At 35.7% G+C, this 22,859-nt stretch overlaps 4 protein-coding genes and 1 non-coding gene across 7 annotated transcripts; 2 read left to right on the plus strand and 3 right to left on the minus strand.

The window, feature by feature from the left end:
• The first annotated feature begins 198 nt into the window (after nt 1–198).
• Nucleotides 199–9,425, plus strand: LOC141709007 (pyruvate kinase 1, cytosolic). 3 transcript variants are annotated; one of them, XM_074512887.1, is made up of 17 exons: nt 199–335; nt 740–826; nt 963–1,059; nt 1,870–1,967; nt 2,314–2,469; nt 3,448–3,525; nt 3,717–3,848; nt 4,578–4,658; nt 4,783–4,854; nt 4,981–5,070; nt 5,924–6,068; nt 6,340–6,428; nt 6,774–6,869; nt 7,019–7,086; nt 7,219–7,318; nt 8,168–8,227; nt 8,937–9,425. In XM_074512887.1, exons 2-17 carry the CDS (start codon nt 758–760, stop codon nt 9,087–9,089), a joined length of 1,584 nt encoding a protein of 527 aa, XP_074368988.1. In that variant the 5' UTR covers nt 199–335; nt 740–757; the 3' UTR covers nt 9,090–9,425. The 3 variants fall into 3 exon arrangements, with proteins under 3 accessions (XP_074368988.1, XP_074368989.1, XP_074368987.1); XM_074512888.1 differs by lacking the exon at nt 199–335 and adding an exon at nt 442–483; XM_074512886.1 differs by lacking the exon at nt 199–335 and having other exon boundaries at nt 509–826.
• Nucleotides 9,426–9,782: 357 nt separating this feature from the next.
• Nucleotides 9,783–9,855, plus strand: TRNAR-UCU (transfer RNA arginine (anticodon UCU)). The gene has a single exon. It is a non-coding gene; the product is annotated as a tRNA-Arg (tRNA).
• Nucleotides 9,856–13,270: 3,415 nt separating this feature from the next.
• Nucleotides 13,271–15,371, minus strand: LOC141709008 (uncharacterized). The gene has a single exon (XM_074512890.1). The coding sequence runs from the start codon at nt 14,787–14,789 to the stop codon at nt 13,377–13,379; it is 1,413 nt and encodes a 470-aa protein (XP_074368991.1). The 5' UTR covers nt 14,790–15,371; the 3' UTR covers nt 13,271–13,376.
• A 1,848-nt stretch (nt 15,372–17,219) lies between these two features.
• LOC141709009 (large ribosomal subunit protein eL24) lies at nt 17,220–19,128 on the minus strand. Its single transcript, XM_074512891.1, has 5 exons — nt 18,987–19,128; nt 18,240–18,315; nt 18,044–18,145; nt 17,665–17,813; nt 17,220–17,518 (listed from the first exon to the last, which is right to left on the minus strand). The coding sequence occupies exons 1-5, from the start codon at nt 18,995–18,997 to the stop codon at nt 17,365–17,367; spliced, it is 492 nt and encodes a 163-aa protein (XP_074368992.1). The 5' UTR covers nt 18,998–19,128; the 3' UTR covers nt 17,220–17,364.
• A 1,120-nt stretch (nt 19,129–20,248) lies between these two features.
• LOC141709010 (GDSL esterase/lipase At5g03810-like) lies at nt 20,249–22,576 on the minus strand. The gene is made up of 5 exons (XM_074512892.1): nt 22,245–22,576; nt 21,853–21,983; nt 21,409–21,642; nt 20,801–21,056; nt 20,249–20,707 (listed from the first exon to the last, which is right to left on the minus strand). Exons 1-5 carry the CDS (start codon nt 22,489–22,491, stop codon nt 20,514–20,516), a joined length of 1,062 nt encoding a protein of 353 aa, XP_074368993.1. The 5' UTR covers nt 22,492–22,576; the 3' UTR covers nt 20,249–20,513.
• Nucleotides 22,577–22,859: the final 283 nt, after the last annotated feature.

Below are 22,859 nucleotides of genomic sequence, written 5' to 3' on the forward strand. Positions count from 1 at the left end.
ATAATATCTTAATTTAATACATTTGGTAATTTTAATTAAAAAAATTAGCACAAAAATAAAATACATTTGGAAGGTACTTGTACTCTTTTTCCTAATTGAAGAGCCCTGGCCCCTGCCTGCTCAAAACCTGAAGCGCCAAAAAAGCAGACCCAAACATGCCACGTTGGCAGTAGTTTATAGTTTCTTGATCAGGAATCCACTACCTGAAACAACTACCCCCCTTTTAAACCCTAGTCTTTACTTACACACACATACATACAAAAACTTACATCAACGGTCTACAAAACAAGCTCTCTCTCTCTCTCTCTCTCCCAGCCTGTCTCACGTTTCTCACAGTAACTCTCTCTCTCTCTCTCTCTCTCTCTCTCCCTCTCTCTCCCAGCCTGTCTCACGTTTCTCACAGTAACTCTCTCTCTCTCTCTCTCCCCCTCCCCCTCCCTCCCTCTCTCTCTCTCTCTCCCAGCCTGTCTCACGTTTCTCACAGTAACTCTCTCTCTCTCTCTCTCTCTCCCTCAACCTCTCCCTCTCCCTCTCCCCCCGTATATAAATTGTTCTCGCTTTCTCGTTCTTATTCTCATCTCTCTCTCTCCTTTTACTCTCTCTCTCTGCGTATATAAATTGTTCTCGCTTTCTCGTTCTTATTCTTCTCTCTCTCTCTCTCTCGGTTGTTTAACGCTACTATTATTATTTTAAAATCGAGCCTGTATTAATTCTCTCCTAATTACTCTCAATTAATTAGGTAATTTGATTAGTAAAAATGCATTCAAATCACTTGCTGCTCGAAGAGCCAATCAGGATGGCTTCGATTCTCGAGCCTTCTAAATCTGTAAGTCTCTTTCAATTTCACTTTTGGATCTGTAATTTTGTTTTTCAGCATCTGATTATATATATGTTTGATTTAATTGGCTTGTATATTGCTTGCATGTAAGCATCTGATTATACGTGTGTGTATATGTGTGTAGAGTTTCTTTCCTGCAATGACAAAAATAGTAGGGACTTTGGGACCTAAATCGCGATCTGTTGACACTATTTCTGGTTGCCTTAAAGCTGGGATGTCAGGTATCGCCATATACATACATTTATTTATTTATTCCGATAAAATTCCATTGATAACGATTTTTTACCATGAGAACTATGATCAACAATCGATATGCACTTTACTATGTCCCGCGTCATTTAGAATTAATGTGTTTGATGCATTTATAACGATAAATTGACTACTATTGTTATCCAAATTCCAAAGTTGCTAGCTCTTTTGGACCGAAGTGGTGTTGTTGGGTCTGGTATGTCATATGTGTGGACTTCGGTTGTTTGTCAAGCAACTTGTGTATGTTATATTGTTCAGTACTGTTTTTATAAGTATCCCCCCCCCTAAAATGTGTTCGGACTGCGGACCCGATATATGTATGTTATTTGAAATTGCACTTTGAATTATTTAGGTTGCTGAATTGATAACAATTGATATGCACTTTTTTATGTTGTAACATCCAAAATCATCTAGAGACTAGAATAAGAGTGTTTGAGGTCTTTGCAAGGAAATGCTGAAGTTGGTATTTCTTTTGAATTGACATGTGGGGGGTTTTTGGGTTCTTGTATACATTGAATTGTGAGCTTGAGTTGTTATAACACTTTTTGTATATTGATTGTCCTGTACTTTTCTAAAAGTGAATTTCACGTGCTAAAATGTGTTCCGCCTAGAGGCTAGAGCGCGCTATATATATTATTTAAGATTTGCAGTTTGAATTTTATAGATAGATGATTAAAATCCAGGTATTGGTAAATGACGATATGTTCTGTGAAGCCGATATTGACTTGCTTCTTTCTCATACTTATTGTTATGTGCACTTTGCATGTTTTTTTTTCTTTTAGTGGCTAGATTTGATTTCTCATGGGGTGAGTCTGAGTACCACCAAGAGACTTTGGAGAATTTGAAGATGGCTGTCAAGAGTACCAAGAAACTCTGCGCTGTATGTGTTTTTAGCTATTCCCATTCCTGATCATTACATGCGACTTTACAAAATTCAAGATGTAATGTGACCTGTCTAGAATAGTTCAGTCCATAATTATAAGTTGTCTATGCTGCCAATGGACTTGCTGTTTCTTTAAACTGATAGATACTTCATCAAAGGCTAGATTATTGACATTTTATAAAATTGTCCTGAAAATTGTATTTTTTGCAGTTAAATTTTGTTTAAGATTCCATCCTCTTTTTTTTGGATAAACACATTATAGTAATGTCTTGGATTACAGCTTTGCATGAATCATTCAAATATTGATTATTATTATTATATTATTATTTTTTGGGTATTTCAGGTTATGTTAGACACCGTGGGACCTGAACTACAGGTGGTTAATAAAGTTGAGAAGTCTATTTCACTCGAGGCAGATAAGACTGTCATCATGACTCCTTATCAGGGTCAAGAAGCCTCTTCTGAAGTTCTGCCAATTAACTTCGATGGACTAGCTAAGGTTTCAAAATTTCAATTTCTAGTCTTTCTATCTGTATTGCTTGCTTTCAAATTTGTAAACCATGAGAACTCCTTAATTGTGAAATGCCCTGGTTGTAAAAACGCACTTTTTTTGGGGCGGGGGTAAATGCACAAATGAATTAAAAAAGAAGAGTTCATGTCATCCATGTCTATCTTGTAGGAATGGAATTCCAGGATCCTAAATAACTGAAATGTAGTGTGCACTTCGACAATCACCAGTATGTGAGGCCTTTTTTTATATATCACAAATTCACGAGATAACTTTACGTGGTTCCATATCATGCAGCACGAAAAAAATAATATAGAAATGCCTTGTGTATGTATTGCTCTCATTGCAGTAATATACATTGTCATGATAGTCCCCTGACATATGTTAAAGTTTTTGCTAGTTCTAAAAAATAAAATTTAACCTCAAAAGTTCTCTTTTGCAACTTTGAACATTACCCTTCTTAGACAGTTGTGCTCATTAACTAAAACAAATTCCTTCCTTTCTATCCCAACAACTTTACTTCTATTTTCCATATAAAAGTGTAATTTGGATCATGTGGAATTGGACATAGGATGTTTAACATGAATGTATGGAGATTAATTTGTCAGTTGTCACTCATAAAAAATGTAAATACAGGTGAATTTTGCTGTGTTCTAATTTTTACACGGACGTAATCATGATACGGTTATACTGACTTCATAAAGTAGGACCTCAATAAATACCCTAAAACTGACTAACCTCAATAAACTACCAACCTTTCTTGGTCCCAACATAATAGATACGATGTATTTTTAAGCTCGTTAATGAATAAAATTTTCAATTTTCTGGTCCTGAGGGTTTACATTTATCGAGATAACTGGTGTATATGTAGAAAATATAGTGTTATTCCAACTGAAGTTGTATCGAGCCATTGTTTCTTCTTAACTTACACAGTATTGTACTTAATAGAGTGTTGGTATGATCTTGCAGGCTGTGAAGTCAGGAGATACTATTTTTGTTGGGCATTATCTGTTCACAGGAAGTGAAACTACTTCTGTTTGGCTAGAGGTATGACCATATGAAATAAATTGCATAAATGACATAATTAATGACTTAAAGTAATCATATTTTCTAACTATGTACTGTGTCAAATTTTCCTGTTTAAACGGTTTACGGTTTCAATTTTTTGTCAAGCATTTGCCTACATTTTCTGTATGATCTGTGCATGACCCGCGATTTGTGTCAACTGGATTGAGTAGGTTGAAAGTGTTAAAGGTGATGATGTGGTTTGCAAGATAAAAAATTCAGCGACGTTGGCCGGGTCGATGTTCACTCTCCATGTCTGTCAAGTTCGTATCGAAATGCCTACCCTCTCTGAAAAAGACAAGGAGGTATGTGATTCTTTTAACAGATGCATAATGAAATTATTATTATTATTTTGCTTCTGCTTGGGATTTGTGTATCTTTTTTTCTTACATGTGGTAGTAAGTAGTTTAATTCACTCCCTCCCTCTCCAAATAAGAAACAGTTCTGTTATTGCAAGAAACCTGCTTGCCATCTCAGTGTCCCTATGGAGTTTGCACCCATAAATCTTTAAGCACTTGAATGTGGAACATACGGCTTTCCGTTATATTCCTCCTGGATCAAAGAGTTAATTGTTCATAAATATACCATTCTTATTCAAGAGGTAAATTATTGCAACTTAAATGTTATTTTGAAAAAAGATGTTAGCTGATCATATATATATTTAGGGCTGAAGTTAAATGCAATGTTAAAATATTATATCATTTAAATACTTGGGACTCCATGGATGAACCAAATACTTAGTGGTAGCTGTTCATTCAGAAATTGAAATACGAAATTTGTCTAATGCAGGTTATGTTTAGATTCTTTAAAATTACTTTCTGAGCATTACTTTTCCAGTCTTTTGCAGCTAATAAGGACATGGTAACCATGAACGATATAAGCATTTATGTTTTAAGAGCTTCATGTACTTTCATTTGTGAATTTCTTGGTGCATGTATCCTATAGCAAAAGCTTCTTTATGTTTCTTTGATAAGTTTCGCAGTTGTCTAACTTTATTGTTTTTGTAATATATCATTTTTCAATCTTAATTTTAGGTGATAAGCACATGGGGTGTTAAAAACAAAATTGACTTTCTCTCACTTTCCTATACAAGACATGCCGAAGATGTTCGTGAAGTAAGTTCAATTTCTGGCAATTTTTAAACAGGCCTTTTCGAAATTTCTTTTTATTGTTTGTTCTATAGTTGGTACGAAATGCTCAGATTCATGGGATAGTTAACTTCTTTTGACTCATTTGCAGGCCCGTGACTATTTATCTAAGTTGGGTGATCTGAGCCAGACTCAAATATTTGCAAAAATTGAGAACATAGAAGTGAGTTCTAAATATTGGTGCCAGATATTGATTGCGTTTTTCAATGCAATTATCTAGTATATTGATTTCCTTCCTCCTGTAGTTTTGCTAAATATGGATCTTTACATTATTTTCTTTCTCAATTAGGGTTTGACTCATTTTGATGAAATCCTGCAAGAGGCTGATGGTATTATCCTTTCCCGTGGAAATCTCGGTATAGACCTTCCACCTGAAAAGGTCAGTTCTCAGAGTAATAATTTATATGATACTAAAATTAAATTTGGATTAGCTTCATACAGGGTGAAGACAATGTGCCGATAATTGCCCACATCACACACACAGTATATATGAATTCAGGACTGCATGCTAGTGTTTGTATCGTGCCGTCAAAATTTGGATAATGTTTGGTACGTGTTTTCTAGGTGGATTGTTGTGTTGGGAGCTTATAGCTATGTTTAATTTATCTGTCAAGTATTATGTAATTAAAGCCTCCAAACGGAAATTTTTTCATGAAGGACACATACATCGCCTTAGCAAGTAGCAGAAATTATTAGGTTTTTGGGAACACGGACAGTTCTGATTATACATCTGATAAACCTAAAAACTCTCTATCAGTGTTTATTTGTTGGACACCTACTGGTTATAGAAACTATGTCAAACTTCTTTTAGGTGGCTAGGTTTCTTAAGAGCTCAAATTTCTTACATTAAATATAATCTTATTGATGCCAGTATTCATTTTGTTATAATCTTATGTTTTGAGTTAATTTTCTCAAAGTCTACAATTTACAAGGTTTGATCATATTGAGGATTGAGCTAATTTATCTGTGAACTGATTTGAGCATATTCAAACCAGTCCAAGAAAAAAATTGGTCCTTGATAATGCAATTCTCGGTTTGGAAAGTAGACTTTTTGGTATTTATCACCACTCTACCTAGGAGTATCAAGTCTTTTCCTTGTATTGTTGACTGCTGCATATGGGGGAGTTGGCTGGCATTTTTTACAATCTGAGATCCATATGAACAGAACATGCGACATTTTTTATTGACTCGTGCAAACTCTAATTGGGTGAAGTTCGTGTGAAATTTTGCAGGTATTTCTGTTTCAGAAAGCTGCTGTTTATAAGTGTAACATGGCTGGAAAGCCAGCTGTTGTAACCCGTGTTGTTGATAGCATGACTGACAATCTAAGGCCAACTCGTGCAGAAGCAACTGATGTTGCTAATGCTGTGTTAGATGGTAACTCATTCTTTCTGCTTCTTTGAGGGGTCATGTATCGGATGGTTACTGATTTTGCTAATACTGTCTTGGTTGTATAAACTATTTATTTATCGTATTCTTAGTTTGTATCATGTGGTGTCTTGTGGTTATTCTTTATTTTGTGGGGTTTATACATTAGGTTTATTATTTATATCCAGCATAGTATAACTGCTATTTTGGTCTGTTATTTATAGTCATTTTAATCTCAAAGAGTTCAAAAGGTTTGACAATTTTTTATATAATTTTTCAGGAAGTGATGCAATTCTTCTTGGTGCTGAAACCCTGCGTGGGTTGTATCCCGTTGAGACAATCTCAATTGTTGGAAAAATTTGTGCCGAGGTATATTTAGGTCGATCAGGATAATCTACTGCAAGTCTGCAACTCACATATCTGAGTTAACTAAGTTGTCAGCTTAAATCTCGTAACTAACATAAGTTCTATCGCTTTGTTGTGTCAAATATTCACATTATTAATTTTGATAAACTGTTTAAAAATAATCCTGATTTTTGGACCTGTATGTTGTTGGTTCATAAATCAGAGTTTTTTTGTTTTATACAACTGGATGTATGAATGCTTTATATCTCCTTACTTGGTAGAAATCTATTTTTAAGAATTAATGTAAGTTATCTCTCTTACTTAACGTCTGGATGGAATGGGTTGTTGATCACTTCTTTGGTACAACAGGCAGAGAAGGTTTTCAATCAAGACATGTATTTCAAGAAGACTGTCAAATATGTTGGGGAACCAATGACACATTTGGAATCCATTGCTTCGTCAGCGGTAAATTCTCTAAGAAAAGTGATTTTAGTAGTATATATATTTTGTGCTGCAACAAATGTTGCTACAACGATGATTAAGAATCTAGTGCTATCGATGAAACAGTTGCAAGTAGAAAGAATGGTTTAAAGGTTTCTTGTTTATTGGCATAGGTACGGGCCGCCATCAAGGTGAAGGCATCTGTTATCATTTGTTTTACTTCATCTGGCCGGGCTGCAAGGTATTTGATAGGTTTTCCAGTATGAACATTTATTTGTTAATAGATTGCAAAATAAGAATATTACACTTGCATGCACAGAATATGATGGTCAGTTTACAACCGAATATAAGATTATTACATTTGCATGCACAGATTAATCGCAAAATATCGTCCAACAATGCCCGTTTTGTCAGTCGTTATCCCAAGGCTCAAGACAAATCAATTGCGGTGGAGTTTTAGTGGTGCATTTGAGGTAGGCTCCTTGCTCAAGTCTATATCTGCTCCTTGTCAGTTTTAGATTTTTGCACTTTTCATATATTTAATGAAATTGAACTTAAAAGTTTTATAAAAATTAGAATCATCTCTCAAGTATCGTATGTAAATAATATCATTGAAATTAGTGGGTTTTGTTTTTACAAATCGTGTGTAAATTATATTGACCAAGGACCAATCTGAGAATTGCAATAGAGCTATTTGAATTTGCAATTTAAAATAGCTACTTGTGAAGAGCAATATATTTGCAAAATGAACAGGCAACTTGCTAATCTTTAAGTTGTAATTTATTTTGTTAATTATTGACTGAATTTGTGGGGTTTCGAAGATGACGATCTTTGATGCAGGACAGTATATGAAAGCAGAATTAAACAAAGAATTATATGATATATCAAGAACAATATATGCAAAATCATTCCCAATAGAAGTGTATAATCAAAGCGTGAGTAATATGTGTATCATGTTCAAATATAACCTAACAGGCTAACAAACTAAGGCCCCAAACATAATAAATCAAAGCCCGAAATAGCCAGGCTAAGATAAAACCCAGTTTATAGCCAAACCAATCTAATATGTGTATATATATATATAACAAAATAACAGGGCTGATCCCCTTAAATTCTCGTGTGATGTTTTTTTAGTTCACGGTTTCTGTTCCTGATGCATGTATACATTTACCCTCTCGTCAATTGCTTTGAAAGAATAGAGTTGAAAGTTTGATTGTTTAAATTAGTCATTGTTCATGTAAGCTGACTATAATCTTTATATTTTGCACAGCCCGTTGATACATAAACTAACATAAATGCTTTTTTTTCTGATGAATGTTTAGGCAAGGCAATCACTTATCGTCAGAGGACTTTTTCCTATGCTTGCCGATCCCCGTCATCCTGTAAGTTCTTATTTTCTTTCCACTTTATGCCTTTCGAAATGGATTTGATTCTTAATCTGTGTAAACTATAAAGGCAGAGTGTTTGCTAATCTTTCCAAAATTCGCATATTGTCTATTCTTGGCCATCTTTCCAATGTGATTAGAGTTTAATACAATTATATTGCATTCAATCACGGAAAGCTTTTGATTGCGATGGTATAGCCTAGAGGTAAGGGCTTATCCCTTACCCCGGGTTGTTAGTTCGATTTTTGCTCATCCCGAGATTTTAATGAGAATGGATACTACTTATTAGCTTATATAAGCTACACCAAAAAAAAAAATCACTGAAAGATTCTAAGCACGGGCATTGCAGCTTTAAAATCTAGTTTTGCCACTTTAATTTGTCAGCTTTAAAATCTAGTCTTGCTACTTTAATTCATTTCGTACCGCCTTCTCTCATGTTCTGTTGGCTTACTAGTGTACCTGTGTTCTATCTGGTTTCATGCATTAATATGCCTCTATCTACCATTAGTGGGGTTAATATCTAATTTATCAAGGTCTTAATGCAGTAGTTAGTTTGACTGAGCTTCTTCCCAATATTATGTTATGTTTTGTTCTACAGTCAACTATAAGTAACCATATTCATGTGGTTAGAAATCTCAAGGAAAATAGAAGTATTATAACCATTGTTGGGAAACAGAATTAATAATCTAGCGTCGTCTCCTTTCAGGCTGAATCGACTAGTGCAACAAATGAGTCTGTACTGAAGGTCGCACTTGATCATGGAAAGTCCGCTGGAGTCATAAAATCCCATGATAGGGTTGTGGTCTGCCAAAAAGTGGGGGATGCATCTGTGGTCAAGATTATCGAGCTTGAAGACTAAATGCTTGTATTAACCTTGCTTAAGATTACTATACCGACCAATTTTGAAACCGTAACTTTCGGCAGCATATAAGAAAGGTTTTGAGAACTTTGGTATTGCCAGCCATGCCAATTACCACTACCTTCACATAGTATGATCTGGGAAACTTTTCCTTGCATTGATGTTTAGTTTGTTTATTTGGTTTTACCAAGGCAACAATGTTTTCCCATTTGAAGCGGGAATTTTCGTATTCTGGCCAAGGCTTTTGGGTCTTCAAGATACTAAATGTAACATAAAGTATTGATATGATATTCAAAATATTGAACATTATATATAATTTGATACTTTTATTGACTAGCAGACATCTTCCTTGAATGTGTGTATACTGCAGTGTCTTAATTCTGGTAATCTGAACATCTCAGTTAAGTAGAAAATACTGTGTTGTATTTTACTTACATTCTTAAATACCATCGGATCAGTTTTTGAATAAAAATATTGAACCAGTGTACTTTATTTGCAGAAACAAAACTTAACGTGCGAAAAACTCAAATGTTAATTATTTTCGAATACAAAGAGAGGCAAACACTACTGTGAGATGAAACAATAAGGTTGTGTAAAAAACATATTAACTGCACTTACTCTGTACGGAACAAACACTGTAATAAAATTTTAAAGATTAATAACCCTTGTTTTGTATCACAGGGAACATCAGCTGCACCCATGGCCTAATGGATAAGGCGTCTGACTTCTAATCAGGCGATTGTGGGTTCGAGTCCCACTGGGTGTGTGCTTTTTTTTTTTTCCGAATCTTTCCCATAAGAAAATGCCTCGAGATCTCTTTACTGGATTCCGTTTTTTTTTGGAAATCAAATTGACACCAAATTCTATATCCATAACTGACAGTTTCAAACTCTTTGAAATGGATAAGATTGTGCTTCCTACCTAAGCACCAAATTCTATATCCATAACTGACAATCTCTAACTCTTTGACAGTGTATCAATTATAGGACCCGTGGGTTTAACTTCCTGAATTGCCGCATATGCGCTTTTGACCGTATAGTGTCCTAACTTGTCATATTTCCAGAACCATGAATCAGCGTCGTTGTCATTCAGAGGTATAGAAAGTATCAACTGGGCGTCTTGTTCATTAAAAATATCATTCACCAAATCCATGTCCCATGAGTTCCTATTTGGTATCATAAGAGTTGCAACTGTTTTATCCTGTATTGCCTCGTGTTGTGTATGCACGTAAGGATCATTGTCAGGCAGCCAAGGATCCTTAATATGCTAGTCATTGTGCCATTCTCAACTCTACGCACAACACCCTGTTTCAACAGAATATGAGCCTCCATAATTGATCTCCAAATATAACTCGGACTACCACCTATATTTGCTGTCAGAAAGGACCCCCTGGATAATATTTTGCTCTATAAATCCTCCCAACTAGACTAATTGGTCTGTTTATTAACCGCCAGCCCTGCTTCCCCAACAAAGCTATATAAAAATCCCTAAGCTTCCTAAACCCAAGACCTCCACTGGATTTCTTTACACACATTTTGTCCCAGTTTAACCAGTGAATTCCCTTACCGTTCTTACTACCTTTCCACCAGAATTGATTCATTATCTTTTCCATATCATCACAGATTTGAATAGGAAGAAGAAAAGTGCTTATAGCATAATTAGGCAATGTTTGAGCTACCGTTTTCAGTAGTAGTTCCTTCCCACCCCTGGATAAAGTTTTCTTCTCCCACCTCTGAATTCTTTCTCTTGAGCGGTCCTTTAGGTATCCCAGTACTGCGTTTTTATTTCTCCCAATAATATTTGGTAATTCCAAATATATTGTACGTTGGTCAGCCTCCTTAAAGTTCAGAACATTATAGATAACATTTTTGACGCCTGAGTCCGTGTCAGGAGTAAAGAAAATAGAGGATTTATCTGCATTGACTTTTTGCCCCGAAGCACGTTCGAAAATCTTTAGCAAATCTAACAATTGCTCAGCCTCCTCTACACGAGCCTTACAGTAGATATATGTATCATATGCGAAAAACATGTGAGTTAACTGCGGAGCTCCCCTTGCAACCTGAATACCCTTCAACAACCTGCTTCTTTCGTGCTCTCTAAGCAAAATTGATAACCCTTCCATACAAATTAAGAACAAGTAGGAAGAGAGTGGGTCTCCTTGACGAATGCCACGGGACGGGATAATCGAACTAAATCTTCTTCCAGCGTGACTAATTTGATACTTAGCAGAACACACACACTCCATGATCAACCGAATAGAATCCTCAACAAAACCCAACTGATACAACATATCTCGCAGAAAGGCCCATTCTACCTGGTCATAAGCTTTACTCATGTCTAGCTTAAGGGCCATCCACCCCACCTTTCCTTGAGTTTTACGCTTCATAAAGTGCATGACCTCGTAAGACACTATAATGTTGTCTGTAATGAGTCTACCCAGGGGATGAAAGCACTTTGAGTTTCGGAGATGATATCATTGAGCATTGCTTTCAATCTATTGGCTAATACCTTCGAGATGACTTTGTGAGCATTGCTTTCAATTTATTGGATAATACCTTCGAGATGACTTTGTAAACAACATTATACGGCGAAATAGGTCTTAGATCCATCATATTTACTGGGTTCTTCTTTTTAGGAATCAGCACGATATTTGCGTCGCCGATATGCTCCTCTAGCTTTCCTGTTATGAAAAAAATTCTGAACCATGCCCACCATATTATTGCTAATAATACTCCAGAACTTCTGATAGAATCCGGGACTAAAACCGTCCGGGCCTAGCGATTGATCAGGGTGCATGCTAAACAAAGCCTTTTTAACCTCAGTTGAGTCAACTTGTGTTGTTAAGACGTCGTTCTGAGCTTGGTTAATTCTCCGAGACACAGCCTCAAACATCACATTCCACTCCGTCTCTGTAGCAGGAAACAGACTGTTAAAATAATTAACCATTGTCTCTTTCAAACCTGTTTGCCAGCCCACTGATTGGGCCGCTTCATTTTGCAGGGTAATGCAGAGACAGAAACAGTGTATCATACTCTCATTACATGCCATTTTGCTAAGTTATGTTAGGGACTAGCTGATAAGCGTATAGATGGGGATGATCTAGCAAGTTTCGGAGGATGGTTTGCTAATGTATTGAATCAATACAGTAATAAAGAAGTGCAAGAGGCAGTTATGGTGTGTTGGTCAATTTGGAAGAACAGAAACGAGATTACATGGAATCAACATGGTTCAAAGCACTCAGAGGTACTTTCATCTGTAAAACTCTTTCTTAACCAATAGAGGATTGCTCAGGATAAGTCGTATGATATTTCTCTGGGGTTTATGACTCATGAGGACGGCAATGAGCAATTGGAAAAACCACAACAAGGTACGGTTAGGATCAATGTAGATGCGGCACTTTTCGAGAGTTCTAATTCGTATTGTACATCCATGATAGTTCGGGACCACTCAGGAGGCTTGTTACTAGCCATTGCCAACTGCAAAATGGGTCAAATAACACCTGAGCTTGCGGAGGCAATTGGTATCAAGGAGGCTTTGAGTTGGGTTAAAAGCCAGGCTGTACAACCAGTGATTGTCGAAACAGATTGTCTATCGGTGGTTGAAGCCATCCGATGCTCTACTGTCAATCTGAGCTACCTTGGCAGGGTGGTAGAGGAATGCAAGGGGCAGCTAGTAAAAGAGTTAAAAAATCGTCTTGTGGCGTTAAATTTTGTTAAACGATCCGCGAACAAGGTGGCTCACTTCTTAGCGAGACAGAATAGTTCAATTGCCGATCGTATTTGGTATGATGGTGATAGTTACCCAGAACTACACCGTGTAATGCATATTGATTTGAATTTTTAATGAATTTTGATTTCCTTTGGCAAAAAAAATGAGAATGAGGTGGGTGATAATGAGAAAATTAACTTATCCTATTTTTGGAGTTAAAGTTTTAGAGTAAAAGTATCTCAAATTTGCATTTATAAGTCATAGGTCATAACCACTTTGACTCCGTTCCTTTTAAAAATTCGGGATCATAAGATGAATTGATTTCAAAAGTTATCATGAAGTGCAATTTCTTAACTATATGTAAGAAACCTTATGAATTCCGCCACGAAAAATCAATGATATCATTGACATATTTTCATCAACCAGGTAAAATCAACTTTCAATGCTTCTAATGTAACTTAAGAACATGCAACTATGCAACTTTCTTTAATGTACAAAAAACCGATTCATTGAACAGAGATGGCATAACAAAACAACTACATCCTACCCATTTGCTATACAAGATCATAACTAATCAAGCTATCCAGCCATGGAGTTCCTATTACAAGGCTGATTTTGTTGTTGAAAATCAAGCAATTCCAACTCTTTTTGCCTAAGCATAAGAACCATTCTTTCATTTTGCAGCCTCATTCGCTCATTCGCCAGCCTTTCTGCCTCCATATCGCGCTCTTTCTTGTGCCTGAACTTCGACCATTTCATCTTCTGCTTCTCAAGCTCGAATGCTTGGCTTTGATGATTCATTCGCTGTTCCTCCAATTGCATCAACCGCATTCTCATCCATTGTCGTTTCTCCCATGAACTCTTTGTACCGTCTTGCACTACATATTTCAACTCGTTACTGAATTCTTGAAATGAGGTAGAATCTGAAGCATACATTTCGCTTCTTGTCCTCTTATGGGAGGGCGTTTTGTTATCGAGATCAGATTCGTGTTCATGACCTCGTGCACCGCCTTCTACTTCATCATTATCATCATCATCGTCATCCTCATCATCCTCGTCTTCTTCAACACTTATCCCTTTCATCATCTTAGACCCTTCGGTTTCTGTTCTTCCCATATTATGCACATTTGGAGAGTTGTCTGTAGAATGCAAACATGTCGTCCTTCTTTGTTGCTGCTGGTGGACGTGAGACGAATCTGCTCCCGCCTCAGCTGAATGTTGAGCACCGCCATTACAACTATTATGATAAGCACACATTTCCCTGAAAAACAAATGCTTCGAATTCAGCAATTTCCTAACTTCCTCCTTCACTTTAGGCGATAAATGATCCATCGAATCGAGCAAACTCTGATTCTCCACAACCTTACAAGAAGTCCCCCTTCCAAGTATATCATTAACCCTCTTATACCTCTTGTTCAAATCATTAAATTTATCCTCACATTGTTGTGGCGACACGAAAAACCCCCTTTCCATCATAGCCTTAGACACTGATTTCCACTTCCCTTTCTTCTGTAAGGCGCCACCTCCAGCTCCACTCTTCTTCTTCCCAACCACATCATTCCCTTCCGAACCACCCTGATCATCTCCGATATAAAACACCATTGTAATCAACAACTTCACCATTCCATCAGTCCACTTCATTCTCTGCCAAGGAGAAGCATTTCTCTTTCCTCCACTATCCTCACCACCAACACCAGGCTCATCATCATCACTAAAGACCAACTGTTGAGTACGCGGTTTCGCACCAAACGGATACCCTTGTTTAACAGGCTGTTGATTCTGAGTGTGGTGATGATCAACCTCAGTTTGACCAAAAGAAACCATATGATGTGTGTGTGGATGTTGCTGTTGTTGTTGTGATAAGTTAGGGTTTTGAGGGTTTTGCTGAGGCTGTAAATGTTGTTGATACTGCTGTTGTGGTGACATTTCAAGCCCCAACATTCCAGAATTTATACCAGAAAACATTCCACTAGTCATACCATTAGCTTCCATAAACCAAATTTTCACAATTCAAAAATACCCAATTGACACAAAATCAAGAACTGCAAAAACAAATTACAAAACTAACAAATAAAGCAACCAAATTTAAAGAAACCAAAGCATACCCACTTCAAAAGAAACCATTCTGAACAAAACCCATGTGCCAAATTTTCAAATTTACCACCAAAAGAAAAAAAAAATAAAAATAAGCCTCAGGTAGTATGACAAGAATGTGTGTGTAGAAAGAAGCAAATTTAAACAAACCAAAGCATACCCACTTCAAAAGAAACCATTTTGAACAAAACCCAAGTGCCAAAATGTCAAATTTACCACCAAACAATTTTTTTAAAAAAAGCCTTAAAGAGCACTATGACAAGAAAGTGTGTGGTTTTTAGCAATGAGAGAAAGAAGAAAGAGTGAGATACAAAGTAGAAAAGTACAATGGTGATGGAGATAAAGACTTGATAGAATATATATAAATATATAGATACTAAGTAATGGATACAATGTACTAGGTGAATACAAAGAGCTGAGGAACCTGGTTATACTGCCCATGGTTTTGGTTTGCCGAAGTTTAGAAGCTGAGACAGGAAAAAAGACCACAGGTTTTAGCAATACTGTTTGCCTTTTTGTTTATTGCAAATTGACTATTTTATCCTTATTATAAAATTGCATATTAAAATATTTCAATTTTTTTCAATAGATCTTGTCCATTCATTTGGGGGCTTTGTTTTGGCAAAGCAGTGTAAGTATTTGAAATTCATTTTTCGGATTTTGGTTAATTTTTATTGTTGACTTTTTTGGTCAAATATGTTTTTTTTTATATCGCAGGAACCCGCGGTCGTTTATCTTCTGGTGCGTACCGGGTAAACCTTACGAACTTATGCAATAATCTGCAAATCATGTAAAACAAGTTTAAGCGACGGATTCTGATTCATGAGTAATAATCATAAATTCCCGTGAAATTCGAATCATTATTCCCCTTTTAATCAACAGATTCACCCTTGCGGGCGGTCAAATATGATTTGATTTGTTTTTCTGGAGGTTTGACAAAAAAAATGAGTATTTTTCAAAGACTTTAGTATGTATGTCAAGATCATGAATGCTTAGGTGAGAAATGTCAAGATCATGGATGTTTAGATGATAAATTATTCATCTAAATAAGTAAAGTAAGTGAACAACGATGAATCTTTATGAATCTTTATAGTATTTGGAAAAATGTCAAACTAAATATATCAATTAAGTTATTATTTTTTAATTTGACTTAATTTGATTAATAATTTAAAGATTATATTAATTTAGTTATTAAAAAATTAAATTTTGTTATTTTTTTATAATATTATATTAGATTAAAATTAAACAGAATTTACCAAAAAACAGTCATCTATTTCAAAACTCTCGATCTAATTTTAATATATTTATTATTTAAGTTTAAGAAGTAACTTTAACTATACAGTCCGAGCTAGTTCATGGATGTTGACCCACTAGGGTAAAATAGCCTCGTATTTACAGAAAAATCAGGCAAATCCCTCAAAAAACACAAGAAGAAAACAAAAGCATACACGTTTCTACTCCTTCGGTGGGTGTGTTTGGCATTACTGTTGCAACAACTTTTTGCTGAAAAATAGTTAAAAAACTGTTTGGTACAATTTAAAAATTGCTTTTCGGAAAAGTGTTTTTGCCTAAAAGGTGCTGTTAGAGAAAGCAAGTGCCCCCATTGCTTTTAGAAAAAAATGTTTTTTTGCTGTTGCGTGAAGCAGATGCTGATTTGACCATCAAACTTTAACAAAAACATTGTTATTTTTAATTTTTTACATCAAAACATATACTTATCAAAAAAATTACCAAACAGTCATCTAATTTTTATAACGGCACTTTTTTCAGCAATACTTTTTCTAATAGCACGACAATTTTTAATAACAATCTCAAACTGAGACTGTTTCATTTTAATAGTCGCTTGACTTTTCTGCACTCATTTCTAGACCCTCTGTTTTATTTTAATAGTCGCTTGACTTTTCTACACTCATTTCTAGGTGCTTTGACCACATAGTTAAAATAACAATTTTTAAAATTTTCTTTTCCTGAATAAAAATATATAACTTAAACTTTTATTTACAAAAAGAAAATTTTAAAAATAATAATTTTTACTATACGGTCAATGCATCTTGAGATGTATGCAAAAAAGTCAAGAGCCGAAATAGGTGTATATTACAATTAGAAATAAAGTAGCTTGAATAAACTTGGACGCACATCAAAGTTGATACATTACAAGTTACAACTAGAAATTGACCCTAGCCGGTGTATGCTTAGAGCTGAAGCATACGATGCCAAGGTACATCGATGCTCATAAGATGCCAAGGGACATCGATGCCCAGAAAGGCATACACTGGGCAAGTTATGAATTTCATAAGTTGTTTAACTTGAGATTTCTTAAAAAACACATTAAAGAAACTTCATATTGTATATAATACCATTATAGATCAGGAATTTTTTTAAAATTAAATCTCCGAGTGCTGTTGAACATAGAAAATAAATTCGAAAGATATCCCGACATAAGACTTTAAAAAAAACAAGAAAAAGCTAAAGCTCAACGCTTGCCACCACCTCCGAGTTTAGCTCCCTTGTTTCCTGCGCCCTTTGGCACATTGCTTCTCCCTGAACTCTTCTGAGTTTTAGCCATCACTTCTGCCTTCTTTGCCTTCTTCTCGTCTTTTGTTTTCTTAATCCTTTCCTTAATTTCACTGTAAAATAACCATAATAGAAGTGTTACCTTAATAGATAAAAGTGTAACATATGAGCAGTTGTCTAAGACAAAAAAGAACTGCGATATAAAACCTAGGTGGTAAAAATATATACTATCATAACACAATAGAATTATATAACACACCGTAAAGCAGCTTCTCTTGCAGCATCACGAACTTCAGGCTTTTCAGTTCTTCTCTTCTGGATCACCTCCAAGGTTGCACCAACGATGGACCTTGAGTAGGGTTTTTTGGTGGCACGACGCCTCTTCTTGACTGCCTCTTGAGCGGCATCCTGCATATCAATAAAAGTTGCTGATCACATATGCATTACAACATAACTAATATTTGAAAAAAAAAACGTACACGTGAGTCCAGTAAAAACTCATTACCAGACATTACAGTACAATCATGAAAGCATTTCATCACTACTTATAGAAAATAAGCTAAATTTGTGAAGCATAGAACTTCTAATACAGGAAAGTCGAGCTTTATAAACAGTCCATCACATAGAAAAAAACTCACCTTCTTGTGCTGCTTCCTGTACATAGCCGTCCAGGTAAGTTTGGATGGCTTCAACTTGTTGTGAAAGTACCTCTTACATTTCGAGTTGACAAACAGGAAAACCTGACAATTAACAAATCAATACACACACATTATCAGCACCAAACACCTAGTACTAATACAAAATCAAAAATTCAATATAAGTTATAATAAAAACCTGAGAATCAGCACGAACAAATCTGATTCCCCTTCCAGGATATATCTTGGCACCACTGAACCGGCAGAGCTCTGTCCTGATATAATCACAAATGTACAACCTCAAAAACTACGAAAATCATCGCTCTACAACTTAACTATCACTAATCAGTAATCATTAAACCGACATAACATGATCCAAAAATATAAATTGTAAAATTAAATCGACTCAATGCTACTATCAGATGCAAAACCATTGCTCTACCAAGGTTTATCTTCAATTCATCGAATGACGCCACGATATAACAACACACACACACACATATATATACACAATCTCAACATTTACGCAAATAGAAACCTAAGGGAGATTAATAAAGCAAGACTTGTATAAACTAATAACACAATTCACAAAGCTACAATTACATTGAATTAGCTAAACAAACAACAATTTTACAATTACATTTAATAAAATTAGTTATAAAATGTGCATTATGAAATGTAAAATTAATAGTTATGACAATTAGCAGTGCGATTCATACTATAACAATGAATCAGCTCAGAAATAGGTAGCTTCATTTTTAAACAGATCTAACACACATTTTAGATACAGATTTATAGATGCATTCAGCGAGAGAGAGAGAGAGACAGAGAGAGAGAGGGAGAGAGAGAGAGAGACAGAGAGAGAGATAGAGATTGAGAGAGAGAGACAGAGAGAGAGGGAGAGATTGGGAGAGAGAGAGAGAGAGATACAGAGAGAGAGCCGTACTTGAGAACCATGGTTGAAGGCTGGGTAGTTTGTGCGGTGGTGGTGTTGTCTTCCTCCTTGCTGCGGAAACCCTAAAACTATAACAGAGAAAAACCCTAAACTTACAGCTTTTAAATGGGCAGTCCAAGTACGATTAAGTCTGGGCTTTTTTGTTAGACCTGATCTGTTCGCATGGGCTTTTACTTTGTCCAGGCTATCCGGCCCACACAGCTCAGAGTAGTCTGATAGTACTTGGTTTGTTTTTGTTACAAAGAAAAAAATCAACCGCACAAACAAATACTCCCCTCTTCGCTCTCATTGGTTCGACACGTATTTTAATACTTATAAATAATATCATTGCATAAATTATTTTTAAAAAAAAAATTATTCTGAATAAAAATTTAATATTTAAATTTTTATTAAAAAAAGAAAATTTTAAAAATAAGTTATAGAATTATATTTTATATACGCAAAGAAATGTAAATAAATGAGGGGAACTGAGGTAGTACTATAATAGTATAGGTTGATATGTTTGTCTATCCATTTGTGTCTTCAACATATTATTTTTTCGGAGCTGAAAATTTTAGTTTAAAAATATATTGTATTTATCGTGTTGGCACTAGAAAAAAATTTAAATTGAGCGAGATTAGTCGTTTATCGAATATTTATATATTCATAATTTTTTAATTTTTAATAAATTTAAAGCAAATTTCATTAAATTTATAGTAACTCGGCCGGGACAAATTCTAATCCACTATGCAACCAGGCTAAAAACAAATAAATGACCTAAATAATTATCGATTTTATTTCCGAATTACTTAACATACTAAATATTCAGATATTCTTGAAAATTCTTAGTTGTTTGGAAAATAATAAAATCAACTTTCATGTCTTGGACAAATGTTTTTTGTGTTAAAAAAATACAACTATTTGTCCCTCTGTGTCAGTGTTACAGATTTCGGAAATCGGAACTATTCGGTTGAGGTACCGATTTAAGATTTATCGGACGATTTTTAAAAAATCGGATGATTAATTGGCGATTTATCGGAAATCGGTCAAATCGGACAAATATTTTTGACCGATTTTTGAGCGATTTATCGGCGATTTTTGAAAAATCGGCCGTTCTATAACAGAGCTCTGTGTCTTGAAAAGAATTTAACTGATATATCTCGAGTATACAACTCTGATTCATCTCCCCAAAGAAGCATAATTGACTACATACTGGATCTTCAAAGGTGCTGCATCCAGAGTTCAGAAAAACAATGTTTTAATTTAACAAGAGGTTGTAAAACTAGAAGAACATTATACTATTACTTGGCTGTTATGCAAGGCCATTCGACAAATTTAACCTATTTTTACACAAAATTAACAAAAATGACCGATTTCTAAAACGCTTCACGAAACGCAGTAGTAATTAGTAAATCCTCTTGAACATCACAAGTTCACAACTTCACAACTCAAAACAGCTAAAGCTATGCACAACACTCACATAGCTTTGTAACATACATTGCCTCTAAATATGTATAACCAGACATAAAAGGAGAGTTTTCAAGAGATTAGATCGATTCCTTGTCCGAGAATAGCTTGTGCCAGCACTTGATTTGCAGCTTCAGTAGGATGAAAGCCATCCCAGAACACATATTGTGTTGCATTTGCACATGTTCCGACAGACCTTGCGTTGCAGAGCAACGATGTTTCTATCGTGCCAGTACCACAGCAGGCTCTCCTTGCCTCAAAGAATCCTGGTTTGAAAAATGTAACAATTTTGAATCAGAATCTATGAATCAGGATATGATTAATTGATGCAAAGCTAGTTCTGACATTGGCAGATTTACCGTTGTCAGCTGGCTTTGTAACAATGTCAAGCAGGGGCTGGTAGATATCGAAAACCACAAGTTTGAGATCAGGAAACTGCTTCTTTAAACTTTCAGATGTGCGTTTGAGCTTACTGTTAAACAGAACAGCGTCTGCGTTAATCCTTGCAACACACTGATTGCTTCCTCCTCCGAACAAAGTGATGGCAGCTGGCACACATCCCGCGGGAGGTAGGCTTGTTACTCCAATCCTCCTAGCTCCCAGTCCATATAGTCTCTGTAACATTTAAGCACTTAGACCATTTTGTTTCATAGGATTATAATCTCGGGACCATTAGCTTACTTATTCTAATATTCTATAATGTCCTTGTACACAAAAATCGGCCTGCTCAGCCTATTTTGAGAGAAAATCTGCTCTTAAGTGTTAATGTTGCTTAATAATGTCCCAGATGTTCAACGTCTGAAGATTGAGTATTTGAGTTTTTAATTTAATGCAACATTACGCTTTTTCTTTCTTACCAGTTTTTCATTAAAAAGGCATGATAGTCTTCAACTATCTACCACGGTGTTACAGTACTGAACAGAAGATATAAGTAGCGCAATTAGTAGGGCAAATAACAGAGTGAAACCTGAACAAAGCCAGAGTAGGATCGGACAAGAATCTCCGAAAACTGATCAGATGTGTAGGTACCGCTGACAGATGGATTGATATAATAATTCTGAAGGAAGTCACTATTTCCTGTACTCAGAAGATGGAGGGCACCTGAGAATATTGCTTTAGCTCTGTCTCTTCCTACCATACCGACAATTTTGCGTTGCCAATCCTTGTAATACTCCAGCTGCAGTGGCAGTGAAACAGCATGCTACAAACAAATACCAAAAAATATGATCCTGAAGGAGATTATCCGTAGCATTTTAGTCTAATGGACACTCTTCTTTCGTTAACTAATTAGTATGTTTCAAGGTTTGAGTCTAGAGAAACGCGTGTTTCAGTACTAGTCTAAGAGATCTGTGTCAAAACCTTGCCCTGACTATAAAAAACACATAGTATAGTGTAAGAGATTATGAATTACATATGAGTTAGCTGTCAAGTTAGAGTAACCAGAAGAAGCCGACGCAAAGTTGGCACCGTTCAGGATGTTGTTTCCTCGCGCATCCTCAGTGAGGTAAGCTGGTGGGTAAGAAGTGAAGCCTAAGAACTCAGCTGCACATAGTAAGACATGTTATCAGTAAGTTACCCAACACCACTTGGTGCAGCGGTATCTCCCTCGTTCCCTTTACAGGCAGGATGTGCAGCGGTATCTCCCTCGTTCCCTTTACAGGCAGGATGACAAGGGGGTGTGTGAGTGTGTTCAACTAGAAAATATAATTAGTAAAATTACTGGTATTCAGCTCAAAAAGATGTTAAATAGTAGATTAAACGGTATAATTTACAGTACAAAATACAAAAAAAAAAAATTGTTACCAGTGAAATCAGTGGCTAATTTTCCATTACAGAACCTTCCAGTAGGTCTATGATTGACAAAGTCTCTGCCATAAGGAGGGAAATTGGCCTTAACAAGAGTGTAGAGATTGTTATTGTTACCGGAATCGACAACCGAGTCACCGAAGATGTTGAATGCAGGAACAAGAGGCTGTCCATAAGCCAAAAGTACAAGATTTGTTGCAGCAACAACAAGAAAAGAAGCTAAAACTTTTCTTGAAAACTCCATCTTTTTTAGCTTGTTCTCAGCAACAAGAGGTAGAAAAATTACAGTGCTTAATGAAGAGTGAAGGTGAAGTAAAGAGGGGCAGGTGAGAAGAATTTATTAGGAAATAAATGTAGAAGGTCAAAGTGAATTACTGTTGGGAAGAACTTCAATAAAGCTCTGTAATTCAACATGAAATGTTGCAGAACCTTCTTAAATTCAGTTGTGATTTTCATGATCATATATAGTATTTAAACAAGCAAGTCAGCTAATAGTAATGAGATATTTTCATTTTCCTAGTTTTTGCATTAGACTCTGTAACAACGGAATCAGGATTTCAAAACAACCCGACGGTTAAAATAACTTTAACAGGAACTCTCGAAAAAATCCAA

The sequence above is a fragment of the Apium graveolens genome, chromosome 2 (assembly GCF_009905375.1).
Source record: "Apium graveolens cultivar Ventura chromosome 2, ASM990537v1, whole genome shotgun sequence".
Taxonomy (NCBI): Eukaryota; Viridiplantae; Streptophyta; class Magnoliopsida; order Apiales; family Apiaceae; genus Apium; species Apium graveolens.

Bases quoted from the DNA above. Each gene is read 5' to 3' on its own strand.
- LOC141709007 (XM_074512887.1), top strand. From the start codon at position 758: ATGCATTCAAATCACTTGCTGCTCGAAGAGCCAATCAGGATGGCTTCG. The intron at 827-962 runs GTAAGTCTCTTT...ATATGTGTGTAG, and splicing joins TTCTCGAGCCTTCTAAATCT to AGTTTCTTTCCTGCAATGAC. The intron at 1,060-1,869 runs GTATCGCCATAT...TTTTTCTTTTAG, and splicing joins CCTTAAAGCTGGGATGTCAG to TGGCTAGATTTGATTTCTCA.
- LOC141709008 (XM_074512890.1), bottom strand. From the start codon at position 14,789: ATGGAAGCTAATGGTATGACTAGTGGAATGTTTTCTGGTATAAATTCT.
- LOC141709009 (XM_074512891.1), bottom strand. The intron at 18,146-18,239 runs GTTTTTATTATA...GTTAATTGTCAG, and splicing joins TTGTTCGTGCTGATTCTCAG to GTTTTCCTGTTTGTCAACTC. The intron at 17,519-17,664 runs GTGTGTTATATA...GTTATTTTACAG, and splicing joins GCAAGAGAAGCTGCTTTACG to TGAAATTAAGGAAAGGATTA.
- LOC141709010 (XM_074512892.1), bottom strand. From the start codon at position 22,491: ATGGAGTTTTCAAGAAAAGTTTTAGCTTCTTTTCTTGTTGTTGCTGCA. The intron at 21,984-22,244 runs GTAACAATTTTT...TACTATGTGCAG, and splicing joins ATTAGCCACTGATTTCACTG to CTGAGTTCTTAGGCTTCACT. The intron at 21,057-21,408 runs GTTTCACTCTGT...TAAATGTTACAG, and splicing joins CCTACTCTGGCTTTGTTCAG to AGACTATATGGACTGGGAGC.